Source organism: Ailuropoda melanoleuca, chromosome 13, assembly GCF_002007445.2.
Source record: "Ailuropoda melanoleuca isolate Jingjing chromosome 13, ASM200744v2, whole genome shotgun sequence".
Taxonomy (NCBI): Eukaryota; Metazoa; Chordata; class Mammalia; order Carnivora; family Ursidae; genus Ailuropoda; species Ailuropoda melanoleuca.
In genome coordinates, this window is record NC_048230.1 from 53,680,345 (window position 1) to 53,704,197 (window position 23,853).

At 42.0% G+C, this 23,853-nt stretch overlaps 1 protein-coding gene across 2 annotated transcripts in view; it reads right to left on the reverse strand.

Moving 5' to 3' along the window:
* Positions 1 to 2,369: 2,369 nt before the first annotated feature.
* Positions 2,370 to 23,853, reverse strand: part of TSHZ2 (teashirt zinc finger homeobox 2) — a 446,181-nt gene continuing 424,697 nt past the window's right edge. For both annotated transcript variants that reach the window (XM_011224867.3, XM_011224877.3), the window contains exon 3: positions 2,370 to 4,929. Coding sequence is in view for 1 of the 2 variants with exons in the window: in XM_011224877.3 (XP_011223179.2) it covers positions 4,928 to 4,929 (2 nt within the window). In the remaining variant the exon portion in view is untranslated. The remainder of the gene's footprint in view (positions 4,930 to 23,853) is intronic.

Genomic DNA, 23,853 nt, shown 5'->3' on the forward strand with positions numbered 1-23,853 from the left:
CATTTGTGTGCTGAAAGGTGTCAGATCTGGGTGCCATTCCTTGCAAGAGCCATTTTACTTGGAATATATTTTTCCAAAGGAAATGGATAGAGTCCTGTTGCAGAAATAGCATTCCACCTGGTACCAGCATTTTAAAACAGTCCTATTCTAATCCATAAAACATTTCTAGTTTTCCCTGAAGCTTTGGGCTGCCTTGCGCCTGAATAATTTTTGGAGAAACACCCACGCCCGTTAGCCCATTGTTCATAACTATTGGAAGATGATTAACTAAAGCCTGGAAATTGTATATCTGCGTTTGCCTCTGAATCTGTCACAGGAAACCGAAGGAGATAAGTGGCTTTTACTTTGGATGAAGAGGTAAAATTCCCCTGTAGAAATTCTAAAGATGATTCACAAGTTTCAAAATGTTTAATGCTTCCCTACGATGGAAACCTGTCTCTCTGTGTGGGGGGATGGAAATTTGTATCTCGTTCTCCTGCTCAATCTTTGTCTAAAAGTATTTCATGGATATTTTGAGAAAGTGCCACATATAGGAAGGGAGAAAATGAAATTAGCATTTTAACATCTCACAGGGGGAAAAAAGAAACAGAAAGTTCAGTTGTGATTTTTTTCTTGCCTAATGCTTGTTCAAAACAGAAACTACTTTTATTGCTGTTTAGAACTATACACACACGTGCTTCTACCCGTCGACACATTCTATTCTCGTGGAGACGAGAGGATAATGTGAAAACGACATTTTTAATGTGTTTTTTAATGAAAACATTTAACAAGATTAAAAAATGAAACCTGATGGGAAAAAATAAAAAAGATTTGAACGCAGTCAAGTAACCGGTGAAGTGACAGATGGAAAAGCATGCACCTTTTAAGGCCTTGTAATCTTTGGATTTACTGTGAAAAGTTTCAGAAAAACCATAGACTCTTACGGTGTCACTGTCCGTGGGCCCTGGAAAACCGCCGTGAGTTCGTATATACACACCTCTTCTCTGTTTCACCAGAGTTCCAGAAATGCTTCCCGAAGATGTCATTTCATGAGCTTGTTTTCTGCATTTCGACTAAGTTCGGTGGCTTGTGCCCGTGACATTAATTATGCAAGACTCAAACAACCGAGCAGGCACATTTTGGGGGCGAGTTTGAAGAAATCTATTTGTGACCTTAAAGAAATTCTGTTGGGAACTGTGTGGGCTAGCCGATGTATTCTGTGATTACAGTGTACACTTAGGCCTTGACCTATTTTTAAGCTCTTTTCTTTTCTGTATGCTTTTCAGAAGGAGAAATCCCTATTCTGAAATATTATTATCATTATTATTATTATTTTTTAAAGATTTATTTATTTATTTATGTGACAGAGATAGAGACAGCCAGCGAGAGAGGGAACACAAGCAGGGGAGCGGGAGTGGAAGAAGCAGGCTCATAGCGGAGGCGCCTGATGTGGGGCTCGATCCCAGAACGCCGGGATCACGCCCTGAGCCGAAGGCAGACGCCCAACCGCTGTGCCACCTAGGCGCCCCTGAAATATTATTATTTTGAAAAGCAGGAATAAAAACACAGGTGACACAGGGGAGTTGGCCCCTCGGTGAGCTCCTCCCCCCAGACTCCTGGTGAGAGCTACCTTTCGGAGCTGTTGTCAGCACAAGGGTCAGGATGTTGGGTGCGTTGTTCATTGTTATATCCCGTACCACCTAGAACAGTATCCTGCACACAGCAGGTGCCTTCTAATCTTTGCGGAATGAATTTGCTGAAAGAATTGTTTTTCCTGTTCTCTCTTGTGTTCCCCCAGTGCTTTGTAACATGTGCTATATTTGGTGAATTTGCTGAACTACGAGATGGGGCCAAAGACATCAGACTTAAATATTTGTATACAATTTTTTTTCAGTGGACATATTCAGTGCGCAGCTGGTTGGTGGTCTTAGCTAGAAGGAGGGATGCGGAAGGAAAGGCAATTTCTCACCCCCACTGATACCAAGGGTTGGTGGTGGAATGGAGATCCTCGAGTGTGATTTGCATGATATTTGCACGTCATGTTCCTTTCTGTTTCCCAAGTTCCCATATATCAGCATTCTGTTTATTCAGAGAGAGGAAAAGAGTAGTCTGAAAGCAGATACAAACATTCTCCTGAGCTCATGCTAGTTTTTCCCTCCAGAAAGAAGTTTCTAGAAGCCTTGGAGGGCTTGCCAAATGAAAAGACAGGCCTGGTCTCTAGAAATGTACTGAGAGCTGTGATTACCCCACAGCATGAGCCCAGATCTTGTTTCCTACGGAGAACATTAGCAGCTGTCCCTCAGCAGTGACATTCACAATTACCAAGTGACAATTCATGAATCTTAACCAAATTTCTCAATATTTTTGTCTCTCGCCTCCCACCCCACCCCTCCATACAAGTTGCGCTAACAAAACCATATAGATTAAATGTCGAAGCAGATGATTTATTATTTTTTTTTCTTAGAAGGGGAACAATTTCCACGGAGTTGGGAGTTGTCTTGTCTCCCCCCAGTTGGATGCTTTTGAAGGGTAGTGACAGAACACATAGCTTTATCTAATAACCCTGGGTTGGAGCAGGCAATTTTTAACAGCTTCAGGAAGCCCAATGCTAATGCATTGATTTTCCTTTAATAGAATTTCGTTGTCGAAGGACGGTGCTTAGTAGAGTCCACCCTTCCATCTTAACCCACGCGAAGACTGTTCCTTTCCAGTTGAGCTCCATTCATTTCTGGTTGAATAGGTTAAGCAAAGACAGACCTTGCTGTTCTCAATTCACTTTATGATCCTCCCATCATAAAAAATAATATCAGCACCTTGCTTTTCATGTCAGAACTACATTTGAGCCGCTATTCCCTATGCCCATGAGTAAATCCCATAAAAGCCGCCCCGTTGTACCGTTGCTATTTTTCCTTGTGGGTGATTGATTGATGGATGAGTGCTGACACTTCAATGAAGCTATTTCGACTGCCATCTCAATCCGATGATGTGAGGGGTATATTTTCTGTCCATGCCTCATTACTTCAGAATGACATTCCTGGAACTTCATTTACTTTTTCCCTCCTTCCCCGAAGCGCCATATTTTTTCCCATCTAGGTTATGCATGCCATAAAAAAAGCAATTTGCTATTATATGTGGCATAAGGGCAACACTTTCCCTAGGAGGTAAATAAGAAGGTTTTTTTTTTTTTTTTTTTTAAATCCCAATGTTGAATTTAGGGATCGTCAAAATTTCCAAAGCAGTTTCAACAGGCAGGCTTCCACGAGAAATAGTGAAGAGGATATTTGGCTTCGTTTTGTTGGTGTTGAGACTTTTTGTGAGTGTGATAACCTTGGTAATTTAAGCAACGACAACAAAATTGTTTTTTGTTTGTTTGTTTCAGAATCATCTAAGTTCCTAGCATTGTACCTAGAAGAGTTTAACTATTTCACCTATAACTGAGTAGCAGTTTATAACACAATCCAGGCTATTTGTCCTTTGAGAATAAGGAAATTCATTGTTTAAATGCAATGATAGATTTATCTATTTATAGATTGCTTTCAGTTGTATAGAAAATGCTCGACTAGAGTAAACAGCTCTACCCCTGAATTTCCAAACTGTGCACTAGGTGTGCGAGACTTTTAATATTAAAACATGCTCTTAGCTTTTCCAAGTTGACTTAGGACCTGATTTTAATCTGTGTAATACAGTATTCCCGTTAATAATAATGTATAATTAAGACATCCGTTAAAAATCCATAACGTTAATTTAATGGAGAAAATCTAATACAGTTCTATTGGAATTTTTACGTTAAATTAACTTTAACGGGCTTTTAATGGATGTCTTAATTAGATCTCATTATTAACGGGAATATTCCACAAATTAAAATTGGGCCCTCAAAGTTTTAATGAAAAAAGTTGTGGGAACACATTTAAAATGGACACCCTATTTCATGCTTTCTGTTGCTTCTCAAGCTAAGCTGTGTTTCCCAGTCCATAAACAACAGGTTCTGCAGAAAGAGATCACCAGGCAGGACGGCCGCTGAACTTTCCACCCTGCAGTGATCTCATCTTTTTGCTTTCCTCCAGATCCCGCATCTCACCAATTTCCCCAGTTCTGCCAATTTGCAGGGCTCGTATACATACTTGAAACCACTTTTTTTTTTGTAACCAACAAAGATAATGATTAAAAAGATGCCCACCACCGCTTGGGAAAAAGTCTTTGGCAGCAACATGGTTAAGCCTAACTGTTTGAACAACTTTCACAGAAGATGAACATTGTTCAGAGGTTTTCTTGGCTCAAACTCTGGTCTAACTTAATAATTCTTCCACTTTGCGGTGATTAATGGCTCCCCAGTGCAGGGGCAGGACTGGGTAATCCAGGTGCAACCGTAATTGTTGCTCTGAACAGAAACATTTCCTTTAGACAAACGTTCCCAGAGGGGTTATAAATAGGAAATGGACATCACCATGAAAAGTAAGCTTCCAAGGGTCTGCGTATAGCACAGCTCACTTGGACATTAAACTATGGAGACTCATACTCCCCCGCCCTTTCCTGTCAAGTGTTACAGACCGACGAAATAAGTACATCAATGTTCTCAGTCATTATTTTTCTTCAGTGGCACTTTGTTTTCTCGTGACAGTGAAAAGGGGACCATGGAGACAAGACTGCTTCAATTGCAGTTTATCAATGAAAATCTAATATCGTCCATAAGCAGAGAAGTGGAAATCAATACTTCATTACCAAATTGTTAGTAAGAATGAAGAGAGATGGCTGGGGTAATTTTTTTCTTTTTTTTTTCTTTTCTTTTCTTTCTTTTCTTTCTTTTCTTTTTTCTCTTTTTTTTTTTTTTTTGGGCAGTCTTCTCAGAGCAGGGTGTCAGGAGGAGTTCAATGTCAGAAGCAGGTGGTACAACGAAGAAGGACTCAGTGTGAGGGAGATCCAGGCTGGATAGTTGAAACTAAGGCATTTGTCCTGTAATGGGAATCAGAACAACAGAAAAAGATGCATTATTTTCTGAGGAGTAGCTCTGGTGGTTATTTCCCGCAGGTCGCCGAATTGCCCTCCTGCACTATTTCATTTGTATTAATGTTTGGCATGGAGTAGTAGTTAAATCTAGTCTAGGGTATGATATGACCATGTGATGGGACTTAGAAAGGAAAAGCCAGTTTAAGGAAAAAAAAAAACCCTTAAAATATAATGTACGGAAGAGATATTTATACACTCATATTCACAATAGGCAGAAGGAAGGAGCAGCTTTGATGTCCGTCGATGGATGGATGGATAAACAGAATGTGGTATATGTATAGATACAATGGGATATTATTCAGTCTTAAACAGAAAGGAAATTCTCATACATTCTACAACATGGATGAACCTTGGGGACATTATGTTAAGAGAAAATAAGCCAGTCATATATGACTTCACTCACATGAAGTATCTAGAGTAGTCAAACTTATAAAAACACAAAGCAGAAATGGTAATTGCCAGGGGCTGGGGAATGGGGAATTGTTGTTTAATGGGTGTAGAGTTTCAATATTGCAAGACAAAAATGTTCCGGAGACGGATAGTTGTGATGGTTGCACAACAATGGGAATGTACCTAGTGCCACTGAACTGGACACCAGAAAATGATTCGGATGATAAATTTGATGTTTTGTGTGTTTTTCCACAATTAAAAATAAAACCTATAATATAGGAATTTCTCATTATAAAGCGTTTTGAAAAAAAAATTAAGTTATGGCCCCACCATCCAGAGGGAGCTCCTATTCACATTCTCCTGTGTTTCCTTCTAGTTTTCTCTTCCCATGAATTTGTGAGAGGTGTGCATAGTCACAACTACCCACGGTGTGACGTTCTTCTCTGGTGCTTCCCCACTTGGAAGCCCCGTTGTAAATGGCTACACTGAGTTCTATCACCTACACTATCAGAATTTACTAAAACATTCTTATGATGTTGGACATTTAATTTGCTTCCAATTTCATTCAATAATAGGTAACACTGTGATGAACATCTTTATGTTTAAAGCCTTGCAGTGTGTTGGGATATATTCATGGGCTTAAATTGCCAAATGTGGCATTCCTGCGTCAAAAGATAGGAACATTTTTGTGGTTGGGGAAGTGCTACTTAGAAGTGTGCTTTGTTATGGGAGATTAATTGGGAGAATTTTTTTTCTTTCAGATATGTGGTATCTGGATTACTGTAAGAATTCATACAGTTTCCGTTAGCCCAAGCTGGTGGAATTCCTTGTTTACATCTTATTATTTAGTGGTATTGCCCATTTTAGGAGAAAAAACACCTTGGACTTATATATAATTAGTCTTTTGGAAGAGGAAAACTTCCAAGTTTCTAGTAGAAGAATAAAGACACATTGAAAATTGTTGACATTTGATGTGTGTAAAGAAAATATGAACAAAATAACTACAACAGACATTATAAACGATTCCTTGGTAAGAAATAGGAGGACTCCAATACTCGAACCCGTTGTTACATACTTACCAAATGCCAAATACTTAACACATATTACCATTAACACTTGAAACAATCTCATTTTATTATTTATTTATTTATTTTTAAAGATTTTATTTATTTACTTGACAGAGAGAGAGACAGCCAGCGAGAGAGGGAACACAGGCAGGGGGAGTGGGAGAGGAAGAAGCAGGCTCCCAGCAGAGGAGCCCGATGTGGGGCTTGACCCCAGGACTCTAGGATCACGCCCTGAGCCGAATGCAGAGGCTTAAAGACTGAGCCACCCAGGCGCCCCAAAACAATCTCATTTTAAAAATAAAAGAATCTCAAGGAGGTTCGTGACTTGTCCAAGGTCACATGGCTAATAAAAAGCAGAGGACGGCTTTAAATTTATGTCTTCCCATTTGAAAGCTTCCATGCTCACTTCTGGCACCCCATCCTCCCATNCCCTCCCATTCCCCCCCCCCCCCAATTTAGATTACAGGTGGCCACCATCAGTGGAAGGAGTCATTTCCCTTCGACATTAGGTTTGTATTTCAGAGACAAAGTAGTCGTCCCTCTGACTTGGTTGGAACCCCCTGGCAGGTCCAGAAACTTGAAGGAGAATGGTCACATGGTTGGAGGAGAGAGGTGAGTCAGAGAAAGAAAAAGAGATTAGAGGGGGGAAATTGTAACTGTTATTAGGGGACGGTAGGAGGAGGGAGAGGGAGAAGGAAGAGAGCCAATTTTCTTAAAGGGTGAAAGTGTCCTATGCTGTGAGGCAGGATGAAGTCCTGGGTGGAGGGTTGACAAACGCTCTATGTGAGGCCCTCCCTCTCTCCTCCCTGACCATGATATTAGTGTGATGCCAGTTTTAGAGAACTTTGTTTCATTTGTCACTTCCTTGAACCCATTCCAGATTTGTTCAACATCCAGATTCCTCTGGTTGGGTTTCCCATAAGGCAAAGTTTGCTCTGGAGTGAGGAGCAAGGAGAATGAAAAAAAATAATTGTATGATATTATGGTTCCCTTCTTGGATATTCACAATACACACCAGCATATTAAAGGCTCTGAGAAGTCCTGCCACCAAAACCCAACCCAACCCAACCCAATGTGTCTTTATTTAACCCAGTGCTTCCTGGATTTATTTGATGACCCCTTTCTTTCCCACAAAACAGGAATATACTTGAGTGATGTTTTTCTGGAAAATATCTTCATGACAGACTCTTGTGTAAAAACAAGGAAGTTGCTCAGCTCCTAAGATCTCAGTCCTGACCCCATTATTGACTTTCTGTGATTCTTTGCTCTGGTCCCGTGGCTTTCTGGGGCCTCAGCACGAGAAGAGCCTGTTATAGTGATAACTTGACATTTCCCGAGTTTACCCTATGCTACCACGCTAAGTCTGTTCCTCACCTCTCGTCAGCTTCACAATACTGCAGTGCAGGAGGGAATAGTGTCTATGCTCCCCAGCCCAGGAAATGGACATTTAGGGAGGTAAAGCTATTTGGCCTGCAGGCGCCTGGCTGGTAAGTGGGAGAAAGGGTACCCAGGTTCAGGGTTGCCTGGGCTCTTAAAGCCACTGCTTTTTAGATGGTCTGTGATGGCTTGATAATGTCATAAAGCGTTGAAACTAACATCATTAATAATTCAGAGGCAGGGGCGCCTGGGTGGCACAGCGGTTAAGCGTCTGCCTTCGGCTCAGGGCGTGATCCCGGCGTTCTGGGATCGAGCCCCACATCAGGCTTCTCCGCTATGAGCCTGCTTCTTCCTCTCCTACTCCCCCTGCTTGTGTTCCCTCTCTTGCTGGCTGTCTCTATCTCTGTCAAATAAATAAATAAAATCTTTAAAAAAAATAATTCAGAGGCATTTCTCCAACAGTATCTGTACAGTTAGTTTCTGAGTTAAATTCTAGATACGAGTGTCTTCCATTAAAACCCGGCTATGGTGCTATTTCTCCTTTCACCATGATGGATGGAAGTGGTAGATTCTTCCAGAAAGTCGTGCTCCTGTATTATTTTTATTTTTTTAATTGTTTGCTTTTTACTTTTAATTTTTTATGTTTCTTTTTTTGTTTGTCCTTTTTTTACAATAATTTTTTTATTATATCATGTTAGTCGCCATACAGTACATCCCTAATTTTTGATGTAAAGTTCCACGATTCATTACTTGGGTATAACACCCAGTGCACCATGCAATACGTGCCCCCCTTACTACCCATCACCAGCCTATCTCATTCCCCCGCCCCCTCCCCTCTGAAGCCCTCAGTTTGTTTCTCAGAGCCACAGTCTCTCATGCAGTGCTCCTGTATTAAAAGAGAATGTGTAAAGAGGAGAAGAACTGAATCTGGGGCCACTTTGGGATGACATACTTTTTCTTAGCATTTCTTATCTTAGAAGAAGAAGCAGCATCTTTCCTTTCTGTAGGTCTAAAGATGAGACCCTGGCAGAATATTCAAACCAGAAAGTGAAGAGGACGAAAAGTAGAGGTTTGCTTTCTCACTGCTCAGAGTGCAGTGTGTAAACTACTCTTGGTTGTGTCTCCGATGGCTGTTGAGGCCAAGCTTTGCCGTGGCATGGTTTTTTTTTTTTTTTTTTTAGTATGTTAAGCTACTACTAAAAAATTAAACAGAAATAAACAAAAATTTTAATTACATATCTAAGAAGTCATTGGCAGTGTTCATTAAGGAGAGTTTGTGAGGGAGAGCCAGGCGAAGAAATGCAATCATTTTTGTATTAATTACATCGCCTCCAACAGATGTGTAGAATTATATCTACTTTAATTTGGCCATGCTAGAATTTTTTTTTTTTTTAAGAGGGAGAGAATGAGCAGGGGGAGGGGCAGAGGGAGGGAGAGAATCTTAAGCAGGCTCCATGCCCAGCACAGAGCCCAACGCTGACCGATCTCAGGGCCCTGAGGTCACGACCTGAGCCGAAATCAAGAGTCAGATGCTGAACGGACGGAGCCCCTGGCCAGGCTAGAAGTTTTAATCCCTCTGGCACATCATTTTGGTTGGCCCTTCCTCTCCACCCCATTGCTCAGGGCTGCCTTTCCTCTTTCTCTACTTTGTCCTGTTCTTCTCAGAGCTGCACTGCATTCCCTGGGGGGCGTCCTGTGGTTTCTGCAAGGATGGGCCCACCACCAGTATTGAATGGTTGGGCGCTGGGAATCTTAGGCACCTTGCAACGTGTGGGACAGCTTCTCACAAGGTGGTGTTGTCCCTCATTCTGCGCCATTTTTGAAAATGTCTCTGTAAGTTGGGGTTTCTCAACCTTGACACTATTGATATTTGGGGTTGGATAATCCTTTGTTGTGGGAGACTGTCGTGGGCATTGTAAGATTTTTAGCAGCATTGCTGGCCTCTACCCGCTAGATTCCAGTAGCAGCCCTCTTACCTTTGAGTTGCGACAGCCAAAAATATCCCCAGACATTGCCAAATGTCCCTGGGGAGGGGAGCAAAATGATCTATCACAGTGGTTCAGGACTGCTGACATAGAAAACATTTTTATAATTATTTCAGCCTAGATCCTACTTCCATTTTACATATAAACACAAAGTCTTTGGTGCACAGTTTCATAGACAGTGCCTTGTCCAGAAATAAAGCTGTCTTGCAAACAAAGAGAAACTAGTTTGTTTTCTTTGGAATGTGAAGGGGAGTTATTGGCCATTAAAAAAATAAATCAAGTCCCCTCTGGCGTTGCCACTCATGGTATCTGAGATGCCCATTCAACGGCCCCGAAACTGACCTGCACGGGTCATTGACATGTTCACGGTGAGTCTACAAACAGTAGACACACAGTGGACGCCCTCACCATCCTTCGAGGACCTTGTGCCTGAGTGTGGCCCACGGACTGACAGCATGGGCATCATTCCCAGTGCTTGTGAGAAATGCAGAACCCCAGTCCCCAGTCCTGCTGACTGAGAATCTGCATTTCACAGGATGCCGGGTGATGCTAGACATGTTTCAGAAGTCCTGTTCGAGTGAACTTTTGCGCCCAAAAGTTTTCCTTTTGTTTCTCATTCTACACTCACTGCATCAGATGATTTCTTTTGGAAATTATGTGTGTAGGCTGGTCATGTGATCTGTGGATTCATTTCTGGATCGTACAGGGGAAATCATAAACTGTTTGTCGGGAAATGTCCCCCCTGGGTCTGCGAAGGGTGAGGACCCCTGCCCTGCACCAGCCCCGTGTAGGCAGCGGCATCCCGTTTGTGTTGATGACTGTGTGTCCAGATCGGCACGAACAACTGCCTTCTTGATATTTCTATGTGAATAGCTCCCAAGTCTGTCAGAGGCAACTTTTTCAAAAGCAGGGAGCTTGAACTCCCCTGCCGCCAGCCCGTTTCTCCTCCAATGTTTCTGTTCACAGGAAATGGAACCTCGAGCCCCTCAACTGTCCCTGCCAGAATGTTGGGTCATCCTTGACACCTCATTATAACATTTCTCGCCAACTCTACTCTCATGCCGTTGCCCAACGCCCCAGTCCAAGCCTGTGTCTATCGTCCCCAGGTGACGATACCCTCTCCCTGCGCTACTTTCCTCTGCTCTGCCTTCTGCCCATCATTTTCCATACGGCAAACAAAGTGAGCTTATGAAAACTTTAATTAGATTGAAGCAGTCACTCCCTATTTTTGCCCAGCTTAGAGTCCTTCTGTGACCTCCACTGCACTTAGGAAAAACCCTGTTTTTCTAAGACATTCTGCCTGATCTGGCCTTGCCACCTCTCTGACCTTATTGGGCCTCTCAGCCCCTTGCAGATCTGTCCCAGCAACACCGGCCTTCTGACAACATCTGAAACATGCCTAGAGGCTTTGCAGGTGCTCTCCCTCCTGTCTACAACGCTGTTCCTCCTATTTGTTTAGCAAGCACCTTCTCATTCTTAAAGTCTTAACTGAAATGTCACTTCCTCAGAGAAGACTTCTCTTGCCCTTGGGGCTTGACTAAGTTCCTTTGATGTAATCTTGCATCTTATATATTGTCCTTATGGGACTTATTGCATTTTGTAAGCATATTCATGGCTGGAATTTTTAATTTAGTGTCTGCCGCCTATACTGGCTTGTAAACGCCAGGAAGGTGGGGGCACTGTGTGCTTTTATTTTTTGGTTTTGTCTCAGATTTGCTTATGTATTTGAGAGAGACAGAGACAGAGAGAGCACAAATAGGGGGAGGGACAGAGAGAGAGAGGGAGAGAATCTCAAGCAGACTCCCTGTTGAGCGTGGAACCCGATGCGGGCCTTGATCCCAGGACCCTGAGATCATGACCTGAGCCCAAACCGAGAGTCAGAGGCCCAACCGACTGAGACAGCCAGGCGCCCCCACTGTGTGATTTTTGATCATAACAGTATCCCAAGCAGATAAGCCAATGCCTGATACAAAGTATGTACTTGATACATATTTGCTGAGTAAACGAAGCCCTAAAGATAACACAAAAAGAGAATTTTAAAGTATTTAATACTAAGATAATACAAACACAAACTAGATTTGCCTGGAATCCTACTTTTCTATTTCTATGAAAGAGACGACATAGAATAGGTAAAGAAAAAAAGAAGAGATTGGGACAATTAGTCCAAGGAAACGTAATGGACATGAACAAACTTTGTCATCTACTTGGTACTTTCAACTTTAAAGAATAATTTATTTTGCCATTTTGAAACAATTTACACCTTTTCAAATGTTTTATACACACACACACTCTTATACACAATGTATATATGTGTGTGTGTGTATACTTTTCTGAAATATATTGGATAAATATTAGTAGCCCCAAAGATAAAAAGATTGAGGCCATGGAAGTTTAAATAATTTGCTCCCATAGTGATTAGTGAAGAAATCAGGACATCTGACTCTAATTCTGGGCTTGTAAAAACTGGTTAAAAATGAAAAAAAAAAAGGGAAATATAAATGCTGAAAATACATAAATTGCGTTATTAAAAAGAAGACTGAGTTAAGAAAGCAAAGTGGTTGTGGAGACATGTGATTCCTAACCGTGTAATCCTGGGAGAAAACTGCAGTTAATATTTTTTCAAATTGATTTTACAATCTGAAAATCCAAATTGGCTCACCTACATTGCTGAATTTCATCATTAGTGCTTCACCTAATTTTTCCTAAGAGAAATCTCTGTGTGCAGAAACCCTTAAACTTGGGTGGACCAATTTCAATTTTTTTGAGAGAATAGAGTAATTGCTTAATGTGTTGAATGCTTTTCATACGCCAGACACAGTGCCATGTAAGTGGGTGGCTGATATTTTCAAATATTATCTGAGGTGTTTTTGCCTTTTCTTGATTTCTTTCTTCCATGTAGTTTTCCCACCATCGAAAGCAGACACTGAGACGAATTGCTCTTGGAAAGGGAGGCCACAAAAGAAGCCAGACAGAACAAAGTGTCTGGGCTTCAGAGCAGCGAGAGGGACTTTATCTTTCTTATAATAAATCGCGAAGAGGTTGAGTCAATAAAATAATTAAAATAGAACAGTCATATCCGGGTAATGACTATTAATTTTAGGCCCACCACTTCTGCATTATTTCCATGAATCATCTCAACACTCCAGGGAACATGTCCAGTATTATAGAGGAAGAAGCTGACGTTTAGGTGACTGAAGTGACTTATCCCAGGTCACATGACAATAAATGGAAATGGATATTCCAATAGTCGATCGGAATGTATCTTTTCTGGGTTTCAGAGCCTCTACTGTTCACCACCAAACGAATGGTGCCTGACGTTGGGTGTATACCAATGAGACCACAGATTCTTTGTCAGAGGGGTGCTTGACTAGACCCTGGAAGAACAGGACACTAAACTATTATTGATCTTCATAGTCTTCTCCTTGGAACACCTAAATACAGATGACATGCACGTCATAATCGACACACTGGAAAATCTCAACTTTTGAACTTCCTCTTTTAAAGCACAACTTGTGATAAATCAACCATGTGTCTCAAATGTATGATCTATGCTCCATGACACAAACCAGACAGCCAGCTGCCCACAGCTCTAAAGCTAAAGGCTAGTTTTTCTGTGAGTTTTTTTCTTTTTTTTTTTTTTTTTTATCAGTGTCAGAGCAAACATTTTCTAAGCTGACCTCCACCCGATACCACCAACTTTGAGTGTCTAACAGAGGGGGCGAATTGGAAATAATTTAAAAAATAATTTCTGTTTTGGTCTACTTAATGGGCAACCCTTGACATGGTTTAGAATCTCTTCACCACCGTGTGTGAAATGGTTGTGGAATGAAACTGGCAGACACGGGGCGACATCTTGGAGAACAACAACAACAAAAATGTCAGGCAAGAAGATGCAGGGCCTCCCGAGAGGGGCACAGACGCTGTCACTTAGGTGTCATTTGTGTCCTTCCTTGTGTGTCAGCGTAGAAGATTTCAGTGGCAGAAGAAAATCTTTTCCTTAAAGCACAGTCTTCAACTTCAGACGACCCGAGTAGTTAAGAAACAGAAATGAACGAAGAGTCATGGGGGTTTGCCCTGTGAACATCTCTTGACAACTCATAACGGGATCATGGAGTCTTAACTGTTGTACAGTTATCCCTAATTATAACCAAAGGTATGTCAATCTAAAGAAAAATGATAAGGCAGACAGAGGCCTTCTCCCTCTCCCTCCTGCCAACTAGCATTTTAACACGAATCTCTCCACAGTATGATGCTTTGACAAACTTGGAGTGGATAATTATCAGAAAAAGATGGAGCCCAGTGTTAAGTAAAACATATTTTTGCAGAAGGGAATGGTTTCAGTTTTAAATGTTCTGTTTTACCCTGGGAGCCTCCTACAATCATGATTGTACTTCATCACGAAAGTTATGCATGGAATTTCTGCCAGACATTCAGTATCAGGAAAGGTTTTGCTTATTCTTAAATCTCGATCTACATTTTCTTTATGGAAAAGGTGAATCTTGGGGTGGATCAGGTTTCCATTTTTGCTTTCACTACTAGGAAGCTCAGCGTGCATTTTGTGGCCCAACTTTAGCGACTGTGTAGCCTCTTAGGGCTCCAGTTTATACCCATTAACTTCTTTTCATATTCACTCTTCATTTTCTTTGGACACATTTGTTAATAGCTTGATTCTGTCATTTACCACCTGTGTGATCTTTGGGGAAACAATGTACCCTTTCTGAAACTAAATTCTACACTGCAGAATCAGGCTAATAATAGTACCTTCCACACACGGTGCTGGGTACACAATAAAAATGTGGATTTTAAAAAGTGATTTTTCTTTTCTTTTATGATTTTATTTCCTTGCATACAATCTAGCACCTTAGATATGTTGTGGAATAAGATGTAGGCTAAATTAAGAAAATACATACATAAAATTCTGCTTATGTGTTAGAAATAAGTAATCACTGGGTCTTGAAAAGTGAATTATTCTTTCCTTCTGGAAACTTGAAGAACTAAGTAGAAGAGAGGCTCTTTAGTTCATGCATTAAATGTTGAAAAGAAATCAGTTGTCAATTCAGATGTGAAGCTCAAAAAAGTTTTCTCCTTTTATATAAAAAAAGGATAAAATAGCATTTCAAAACATTTGATGTGGTTATTAAGAAGAAGAAAGTAGAAAGCAGTCATAATACCTACCATTGTATTAAGTGCTCATTACAAGCTCTGCACTTTACAATAATATCTGATAGTAGATCTCATTGTCCTTATTTATTGATGACAAAATAGAGGCTGAACTAGAGGCTTAAGTTTCTTAACCAAGTTCAGTTAGGTAGTCGAGCTGGCATTTGGACTTTGGTCTGTCTGGCTTCAAAGCCTGTTCTCTAGCCAATATTTATTGCTGTCAAAAGAACTAACTAGAATCTTTTAAAGGCACATTGCTCAGTAAAGCTATGTAATGAAAAATAAGGATGAAAAACTGTTCAGCTGTTGTCATCCTTTCGAGAAATGAATTAGAAGGATGGCAAAGACCAGGACAACATCCTGACAATGGAAAAAGGGAAAACGTCTTTGGTGATTTCAATGTTAATTATAATTTCATGTTTGGCAATTATGTATTTCACATTTGACAATTCTCATCGATGGTTGATTTTGGTGCATGGCCATAGAAGAGAGAAAGAAAGCAATTTCCCTGTACCCATTTTTATTGAGCCACATTCATATACTCCAAAAGGGCACTTAAATTGTTTGAAAGAGGTCTAGATGCTGGCAAACACCACCATAAACAACCCGGACAGCTTAAAGTCCAAACCGCCAATGACATGATTCACAATGGAACCTATCTTCTCTAAGTGGAGTGCAGAGCCAAATGTTATTTATTACAACTAACTTACAACCAAACGAGATTCACTGCATGGACACAGCTAGGGGACTTTACAGCTGCCTAAATGTGAGTTGTTGGCACTTAGGAAGAACGGCATGCCCCCCAAACACGACAAATAAACAGGGCAGATTTTTTTTTTTTACCACTGTGATTATGTGTCTAAGCCCAGGGCAGCGCTGTTTGTGGTATTGCCTACATTGAAAACAGCAGTTAGTGGGTTGGAATCTGTGTTTAGATAATTCAGATAAACCCTCCCACTTTCCAAGAAGAGTTTCCCTTCTCTTTAGTGATAGTTTCATTCACTGGGGACCTCCTCTTTGCCTGAAGCTTGACTGCCATTGCTTTATTTAATTCTTATGATAATCTCCATAATCTCCAGACGTAGGTCTTATGAACCCCTTCTCAGAGGTCAGGAAACTGAGAGACAGAGCTTGGAGGGATGGGACCAAGCTCACGTGCCTGCAGGATGGTAAGACAGGATATGAACGCGGGTTTCTCTATCACCAAAGTACCGTGATAACTAGTACCCTTTACCAACTTGATCGCTACCAGTAATTACCAATCCTCCCAAGAAATTTGGAAAATATGACTTATTTCCTCATTACCAATGATGGACAAGAGGATCAGAAGGTTCAATTATCCCCTCCACCCACACAGCTATTTCCTAGTGAAGCTGGAGAGAAATCAAGATTTGTCTGGGTCTCTCACCCAGCCTCATCTGACTCTACCAGTCTTTTCCAAAGTATGTTATGGAACACCCGAGTCCCTTGAGATGCTCTAAAAAATTTTTTTTAATTCATTCATTTACACTTTAAACAAAAATCTCAGAAATGCCAAGCTCCTCCCCACCTCACAGTCTTTGCACCTGCTTACGTCTTACCTAGAATGACCCTCCCATGTCCCTGCCTGGATAATTCCTACTCCATGCTGAATCACTTGTCCACTGGCTTACTCTCATGTCCTTAGAAAGACCTCTGCTTGTCCCAGAATCTAGGCCTTTCCTTATCCCAGAAAAAAAATCCAGTTTTTTTTTTCTCTTCTAGCTCCAATTGGCCATTAATGATGTTTGTGTGAGTACTGATTTAATGCGTGGCTTTAGGAGGGCAGGGATAGTGACCATTTCCTTCAACGAGTCTCCAGAGCGCCAGCTCCGTGCCTGGCCCATGGGTTTCATTCAGTGAAGGAACATGAGTTTTTCCTTCTACTTTGCCCATTGCTCCACCTTTGCAGGATTGTGAAAACGGAAGTGAATGACCTCAGGGAAGATGGTGACCTGGAGGCCCCGACTTCACATCCCTTGGACGATGATAACAGTAACAAGAAATACCTGTTATTTATCAACCAAGCATGGTCTTGACCTGGAGCCCACGTGTTCAACCAAATATGTCTAATCCTCAAGATGAATGAGGAAACAGGCTCAAAGGTGTTAAGCAGCTTGCTCACGTTCAGAGCTAATAAGTGGCTCAGAATGATCTGTGGCTTGTGCCTCCCAGCACATTCTGCACACTGGCCCCCCTCCCCACGGGAGTCAACTGGCAGCTTTAAAACACTCATACTTAGGCTCACTCACAGAGATTCTGCCTTAATTGGTCCAGGGCATGGCTTGGGCATTGGGGTTTTTGAAAGCTCCCCAGGGATTCTAATGTGGTGCCAAGATTGAGAACTACTGCTCTAATGTATGATTGATTGATTGATTGATTACTGCCATTTAATCAATTGCCCTTCTTGCAGAGACTCGGTAGAATACATGACCCGTACAAGTCTACTACAATGTTCCGTGTTTCTCTCTCTCTTTCTCTTGCTCTGCCCCTCCCCACTCCAAAATCTGCATTTTTATGTGATTAAATTCCTTCATAACACCTATAAATACAAAAACCCAAAAATGAACGCACGACTGTTTATAAAGATAGAGGCCCTCACTTACAAGTCCCAGACAAAATGGTCTAGTTACTTCTCAGATAAAAGAGTGAGCAACTAAATTTCCATACAAACAGAGAATTCACAGTAGACCTTGAAGACCCTGGGGTTTGCTTGCCCTCCAGTAATAAGAACAACGGCTGTTATCGATAATGAGGATTCACCTGGTACCAGGCCCTGTGTGAAGCTGGTGGGGGAGAGAGAGCCACCCCCCCACCCCCACCACACCAAACCAAGGTGGGTATTATCAACAGTACTGTTCTACAAAGGGTCAACTGGCTCATGAATTGATGGTCACCACGGTTGATAAGGGGTGGATTCTGGATTTGAACCTTCCTCTACTTACCCCTCCCCTGTCCCCACCTGTGCCATCCCCGCTAACCACGCTGCCCTGTGATCCGGTTGGTGCACTGAAAAAACACTGAACTAGGCGCTCTTCCTCGAAGGAATTCAATGATCTCCTCCACCCTCAAATCAGCTGTTGAGAAGCAATAATATGGATTTTAAATGTCTCATTTACAAAATTTACTAGGAAGCTTTCAGTCCTTTGAAGCGTAGCTATAGATGAAACGGTAGGGTGGCCCTCTCATCTTTTGTGTCAGGAAAGTTAATGGAGGGGCGCCTGGGTGGTACAGCGGTTAAGCGTCTGCCTTCGGCTCAGGGCGTGATCCCGGCGTTATGGGATCGAGCCCCACATCAGGCTCCTCTGCTATGAGCCTGCTTCTTCCTCTCCCACTCCCCCTCTTTGTGTTCCCTCTCTTGCTGGCTGTCTCTATCTCTGTTGAATAAATAAATAAAATCTTTTTTTTTTTTTTAAAAAAAGAAAGTTAATGGAAAGCTTGTATGGAGGGTCCCATAGCTTCAAGCTGCTCGCCCTGAGGCTGGGGGCGGGGGCAGGGTGGTGGTTGTGAGACGTAACCATTGAGGTTAAAGTAATAATCACATATGCTTTATTGACAAGCAACGTGGAAGCCAGTGTTATGGCCTGAACTGTGCCCCCTCAAAATTCATATGTTGATGAACTAGCCCCCCGTACCTCAGGATGTGACGGAATTTGTAGAAAAAGCCCTTAAAGAGGTGATTAAATTAAGAGGAAGCTGTTAGAGTGGGCCCTAATCCAATCTGACTGGTGCCCTTCTAAGAAGATGAGATTAGGACACAGAAGAGACACTAGGGATTCATGGGCACAAAGGAAAGACCATGTGTGAAGAGACAGCAAGAAGGCAGCCACCTGCAAGCCAAGAAAAGAGGCCAAAGAGAAAACCAGCCCTGTGGACACCTTGATCTTGGACGTCTAGCCTCCAGAACTGTGAGGAAATAAATTTCTGCTGTTTGAGGCCCCCAGTCTGTGGCACCTTGCTACGGGAGCCTGAGCTGACGCACACAGCCAGAGAAGGAGGAGTAAATGTCTGAAGCCTGTAGCTGGTCACACTGGCCTGGAGGCAGCCCGTTCTTTCACATTCTGGAAAGTGTATTCAAATTTGTTCTCTTCCTTTCCCTTCCTGCCTGTGGTGTGAGGCAGGAAGGGCAAGTATCATTAAGGCCATTTAAGAAAGAAAGCAAATTGAGGCCTAGTACATGTCCACAAAATCATAAAGCAATCTGATGGCCAATGTGACACCATAGCTCTCTCTTAGAATTTAATTTTGAGGGGCGCCTGGGTGGCTCAGTTGGTGAAGCGTCTGCCTTTGGCTCAGGTCATGATCCCAGGGTCCTGGGATCGAGTCCCGCATCGGGCTCCCTGCTTGGGGGGGAGACTGCTTCTCCCTCTCCCAGCTGCTCCCTCTGCTTGTACTCTCTCTCCCGGTCAAATAAATAAATAAAACCTTTAAAAAAAACTTTAAAGAAGAAAGACTTTAATTCTGAGTAGAGGTATACATGCTTTTGGGAAAGGAAATCCTCTGGTTGGTTCAAAAGGAGTTTCTTAGAAACTGTTGACTCCAGAATTCTTTTAGCTTACATCTAGAGAGTTCCCCTAGAAGCAACTAGGGTTACTCAGATATTAGTTTTAGGCCAGCACAGGGACTCTCAAAGAGCTTTGCAGAAGAGAAGGGATGTACAAATTTCTAGAAGGGGCATCCAAGGGTGTGTGTGCTGGAGAGAGTCTTTTTGGGATTTCCTACCCTCATTTCAATCAAAGCAACTTCCTTCTATCTGTTTTGTATACAGGGCTCCATATAAGATTATATTTGAAAAATATTCAGCTGCTCCCCTACATTGTTCCTATAAATTTATATGATGATGATGATAGAGCCCAATGCCCACTGGACCAGGTCAAGTAGCAAAACTTTGGCTGTGTATTTTCAGCTCTTACCAGGGAACACTTGACAGTATTCTTTCAACAAATACTGGGACAGCATTTGTTTGGTGCCAGACACTGGGTCCTATCTCAATGCAGGAACACAGCAGGGAACACACCAGACAGGACCTCCGTCTTTGGGGGATTTGAACCGTGGAGGGAGAGAAGACGAGGTGCAAGACCATAGGAGGTAAGGCCAGTGGTGTGGAGAAGAAGAGGCAGGGCGCTAGAAAGGTGAGTGCCCGTTGGTGCGAATGGCAGCCCATCCACTCTGAGAAGAGACCAGAGAAGGCTCTCTAGATGGTGGTATTTGAGTTAAGACCTGAAAGATGAGAAAGGGCCACCCGTAGGTGGGGGGAGGTGCTGGAGGAGTACATGCCTGGGTGGGGCATCTGCAAATGCAAATCCCCAAAGGCGAGACAGGGCTGCGGGCACTGGAGGGGATGAAACAAAGCCAGCATGGATGGAGGCTGAGCCCAGACCAGCAAAACCAACCCGCTAACCACCAAGAGTAAAACCAGAGCTGCATCCCCCACTCCACGGCCCTTGAATCAAGTCCCATCTATAGCCTGTCTTTATGTGGTCTACGAGTTAAGAATGACTTTTACATTTTTAAAGGACTGGCTAATAGTTCATGACACATCAAAATTATATGAAGTTCCTATTTCAGACTCCATTGATAAAGTTTTATTGGCACACGGACACACACATTTGTTACATATTATTTATGGCTGCCTTCATGCTACAAGGGCAGAGCTGAGCAGTTGTGACAGATTGTACTAGTCTGCGAAGTCCAGAATATTTACTATCTGGCCTGTGCCAAAAAAGTTTCCCATCATTTGTTCTTTTTGGAAATAGCTCTTTTTGAATATCTGTGGATGTGGCTTCCTTCTACTTAACGCTGGGTCCCTTTTCCTCGAAGGTCTCTAGACAGAGACATCCATGAAACACTGGCTCCTTGGATTAAGCACTCCAAGAAGGTCTACCTGACTCTTTGCTGATTGCTGATATGTATTGCTTACTTGCATTAATATGTGCTGAGAGATTTTCCTGTGCCTGGCACTGGGCTAGGTGCCAGATGGATGTTCAACTTGGAACATGATGGTTTGGTCCTTGCCTTCTTGCACTCTACGTTCTAGTGAAACAGGTTTTCAGCAGACCTTCCTTCTGCTCTTAGCTGCCTCTGCCCCACGGGCATGGTAGGTGTTGGATTTGTAGCTGCAGAGTCAAGCCAATCCAACGTATGCCATACTCACGTCAATGCCCTGCTGGTTGGGCAGTGTTTCAGTGAGCAACAATGGGAAAATAAGAGGGTGAAACATGCATGAAGTCATTTCCACGCTACGAGGAAAACCTCCACCTGACACCCATGCATAGAATTTGGGGGATCCATAAACTTGCGTGGGAAAGAAGATGACGTCTTTCATTTCATACACCTCTAACTGAAATACTTCATTTATGAATGTAGACACCAAATCACAATAGTAGTAGCTGCACCCCAATTTTTACCACCAATATTTTCACCACACCATCACAGATATTTTATGTCACATTACAGCTGTTGAAAATACCTTGCAGTATCATAAACACTTATCATGACTTTGAAATCACAGTGGTCATTAGCCTTAGTGCTGGTCATGCTATTTAATGTACATAAATTCATTTATTACTCTGTGACACATTGGCTTCTTTAGTATTTGGTAACTGTACTTCCGTGATTTTTAAAAATTTTTTTTAAAAATCCTAAATATTTTACTCTATGTCTTTAAAAGCATTGGTTTTGAGACGGACTGTAGGGGCTTCCCCAGATGGCCAAAGAAGTTCACAGCCTGAAACAATGAAAAATTTTCATAGCCTAAGGAAGTCAAAGTCTCCTTCAGCGGAGTGATTCTTAACCTTAGATGAGCATTTGCTTTTCTGTGTATGTGTATGTGTGTGTATGCATTTGTAAACACACACTCATTTATTTGTTTCATCTGGAGAGAGAATCTGTAGCCCTCATCAGATTCTCAAGAAAGTTCTTGATCCAAATACAAGTGCAGAACCACCATGCTAGAATGAGGAGTCCTAGGATGGGGACTTTTTCTAAACCAGGAGTGATTCGGGAATAGTGGTTCAGGAATAGTCCCGAATAGCCAATATGGCTTACCTATCCAGAGAATTTTATTTCTCTAAGTACCGCTCCCTGACCCTGGTCTGTTTTTATTCAAATCCAAAGCCTCAAGTTCATCCAAAACCAAGAAAACTTCCTGCAAGGAGCTAAATAAGTGGCCACAACAGCATTTGAATGAAAGATTCTCCCAATATCTGCTTTTATGTGAGGAGGGGGCACCAACGGCTTCTCAATTTAATCTTCATTATCACACAAGTGGGTTTTCCCCCCGTGGTTTTAAATTAAGATACTCTGGACACTCCTTTCTTTCTTCTACTCCACATACACAATCAGACAGCCAGGAATTTTAATTAGACCTCCTCTATTATTAGAACACAGGAAAAAAAAATTCATGGCTGGTCAGAAGGACCCCAAGCTAGGAAAAAGAAAGGTAATCATTTAATTTGTTGTTGTTTCCATAAATCAGGGCCCAGTCATCAATTTCACCACATATTTTAGAGCACATGTTATTGACAATGTGTTCATGGAGAAAAATGGAGTTTGTTGGCAAAGTTGATCCATTTTCTAAAGATTAAATTGTTCATTGTACAGGCCGCCATCTGCCCTCCCTGGAAGAGATTTAGTTGCTGGCAGAGGCATTCAAAGTCTAGAAGATAAAGTTAAATTTCTTTTTTTTTTATTGCTATGCATAACCAAAGGCAAGTTCATTCATTCATTCTTCCATTCACTCAATATTTATCAAGGGTTTCCTATGTGATGTCAGATAGTTTCCAAGGAATGGGTACTTATGGAAGGATCACCTACAGCCTTGGAACTGATTGATAACCCTGTGGTCTTCATTCAGGCATGGAACCCCTGAATGGCTAGCATTTCTGCCTCCTGACCCTACCTGTGTGCTACCAGGAATCTACCTGGCAGAATTGTGGTGAGTAAGACAAGTCTCTTCCCTTCAATAAGCTTCTAGTCTATAGAGGATTCATAAGGCAGACACAGCTAACAGCGATACAACTACAACACATATCTTCGGAAAAACCCAAAGAGAGGCAGGGCTCATGTTTGAGTAGAAGCATCTTAGAAGAACTGAGTAGAAGAATCTGAAAGAAATTTGACTTTCCATATATAATATTCTTTTATACATACACTGTCTTGTTGTAGAAGAAGGTGTTGCTATCCCCATTTCGTGGTGTGGCTATTGAGGCTCAAAGAGATGAAGTAATTGACTCAAGTTCACACAGCTAATACAGGTGGGTGGAGTGTTCACTTTCTTTGTCAACTGCAGGGCTGGCCTCTGGGTCATATAAAGCAGGGTCTCAACATCCCTCAAACTTTTCACGGTTTAAGTTCTAAACCATTTACCTTGACCCTTTGCATGAACTGCATCTGAAGCCACTCCTATCCTCTTCATTACTCATCCGAGGCCTTTATTCATTGACTTCCTTTTGTTCTTCATACTGGATGAGGCACTTGTGGTCATGGCCTTGACTATAATTTGGGTCTTTATTTTCAGACTACGCTCTCTGGAGCAACCCAAAGTCTATCCATCTTTAGGTCCGACCGGCTTCTTGGGCTCTCCTCAGCTAGGTTTTTCCAGACCCTACTAGCAAACCCATTCATTAACTCAATCCAATAATGAATTCACTCAATTAATTATTGTGTCTCTGTGGTGTGCTTACTGTACTAAGAGATGATCAAGAATGAAATGATCCCTACTTTTACGGTCTAGGGAGGAAAATATCTTGGGGTAAACACACAAATAATGAAAACATTACAATGGATGCAAACATTATCCAGAAAAGCATGTGGATTCATGAGGGAGAATATCAGGGGGCTCTAATGTCATCTGCATGTGTACTTGGGTGCAT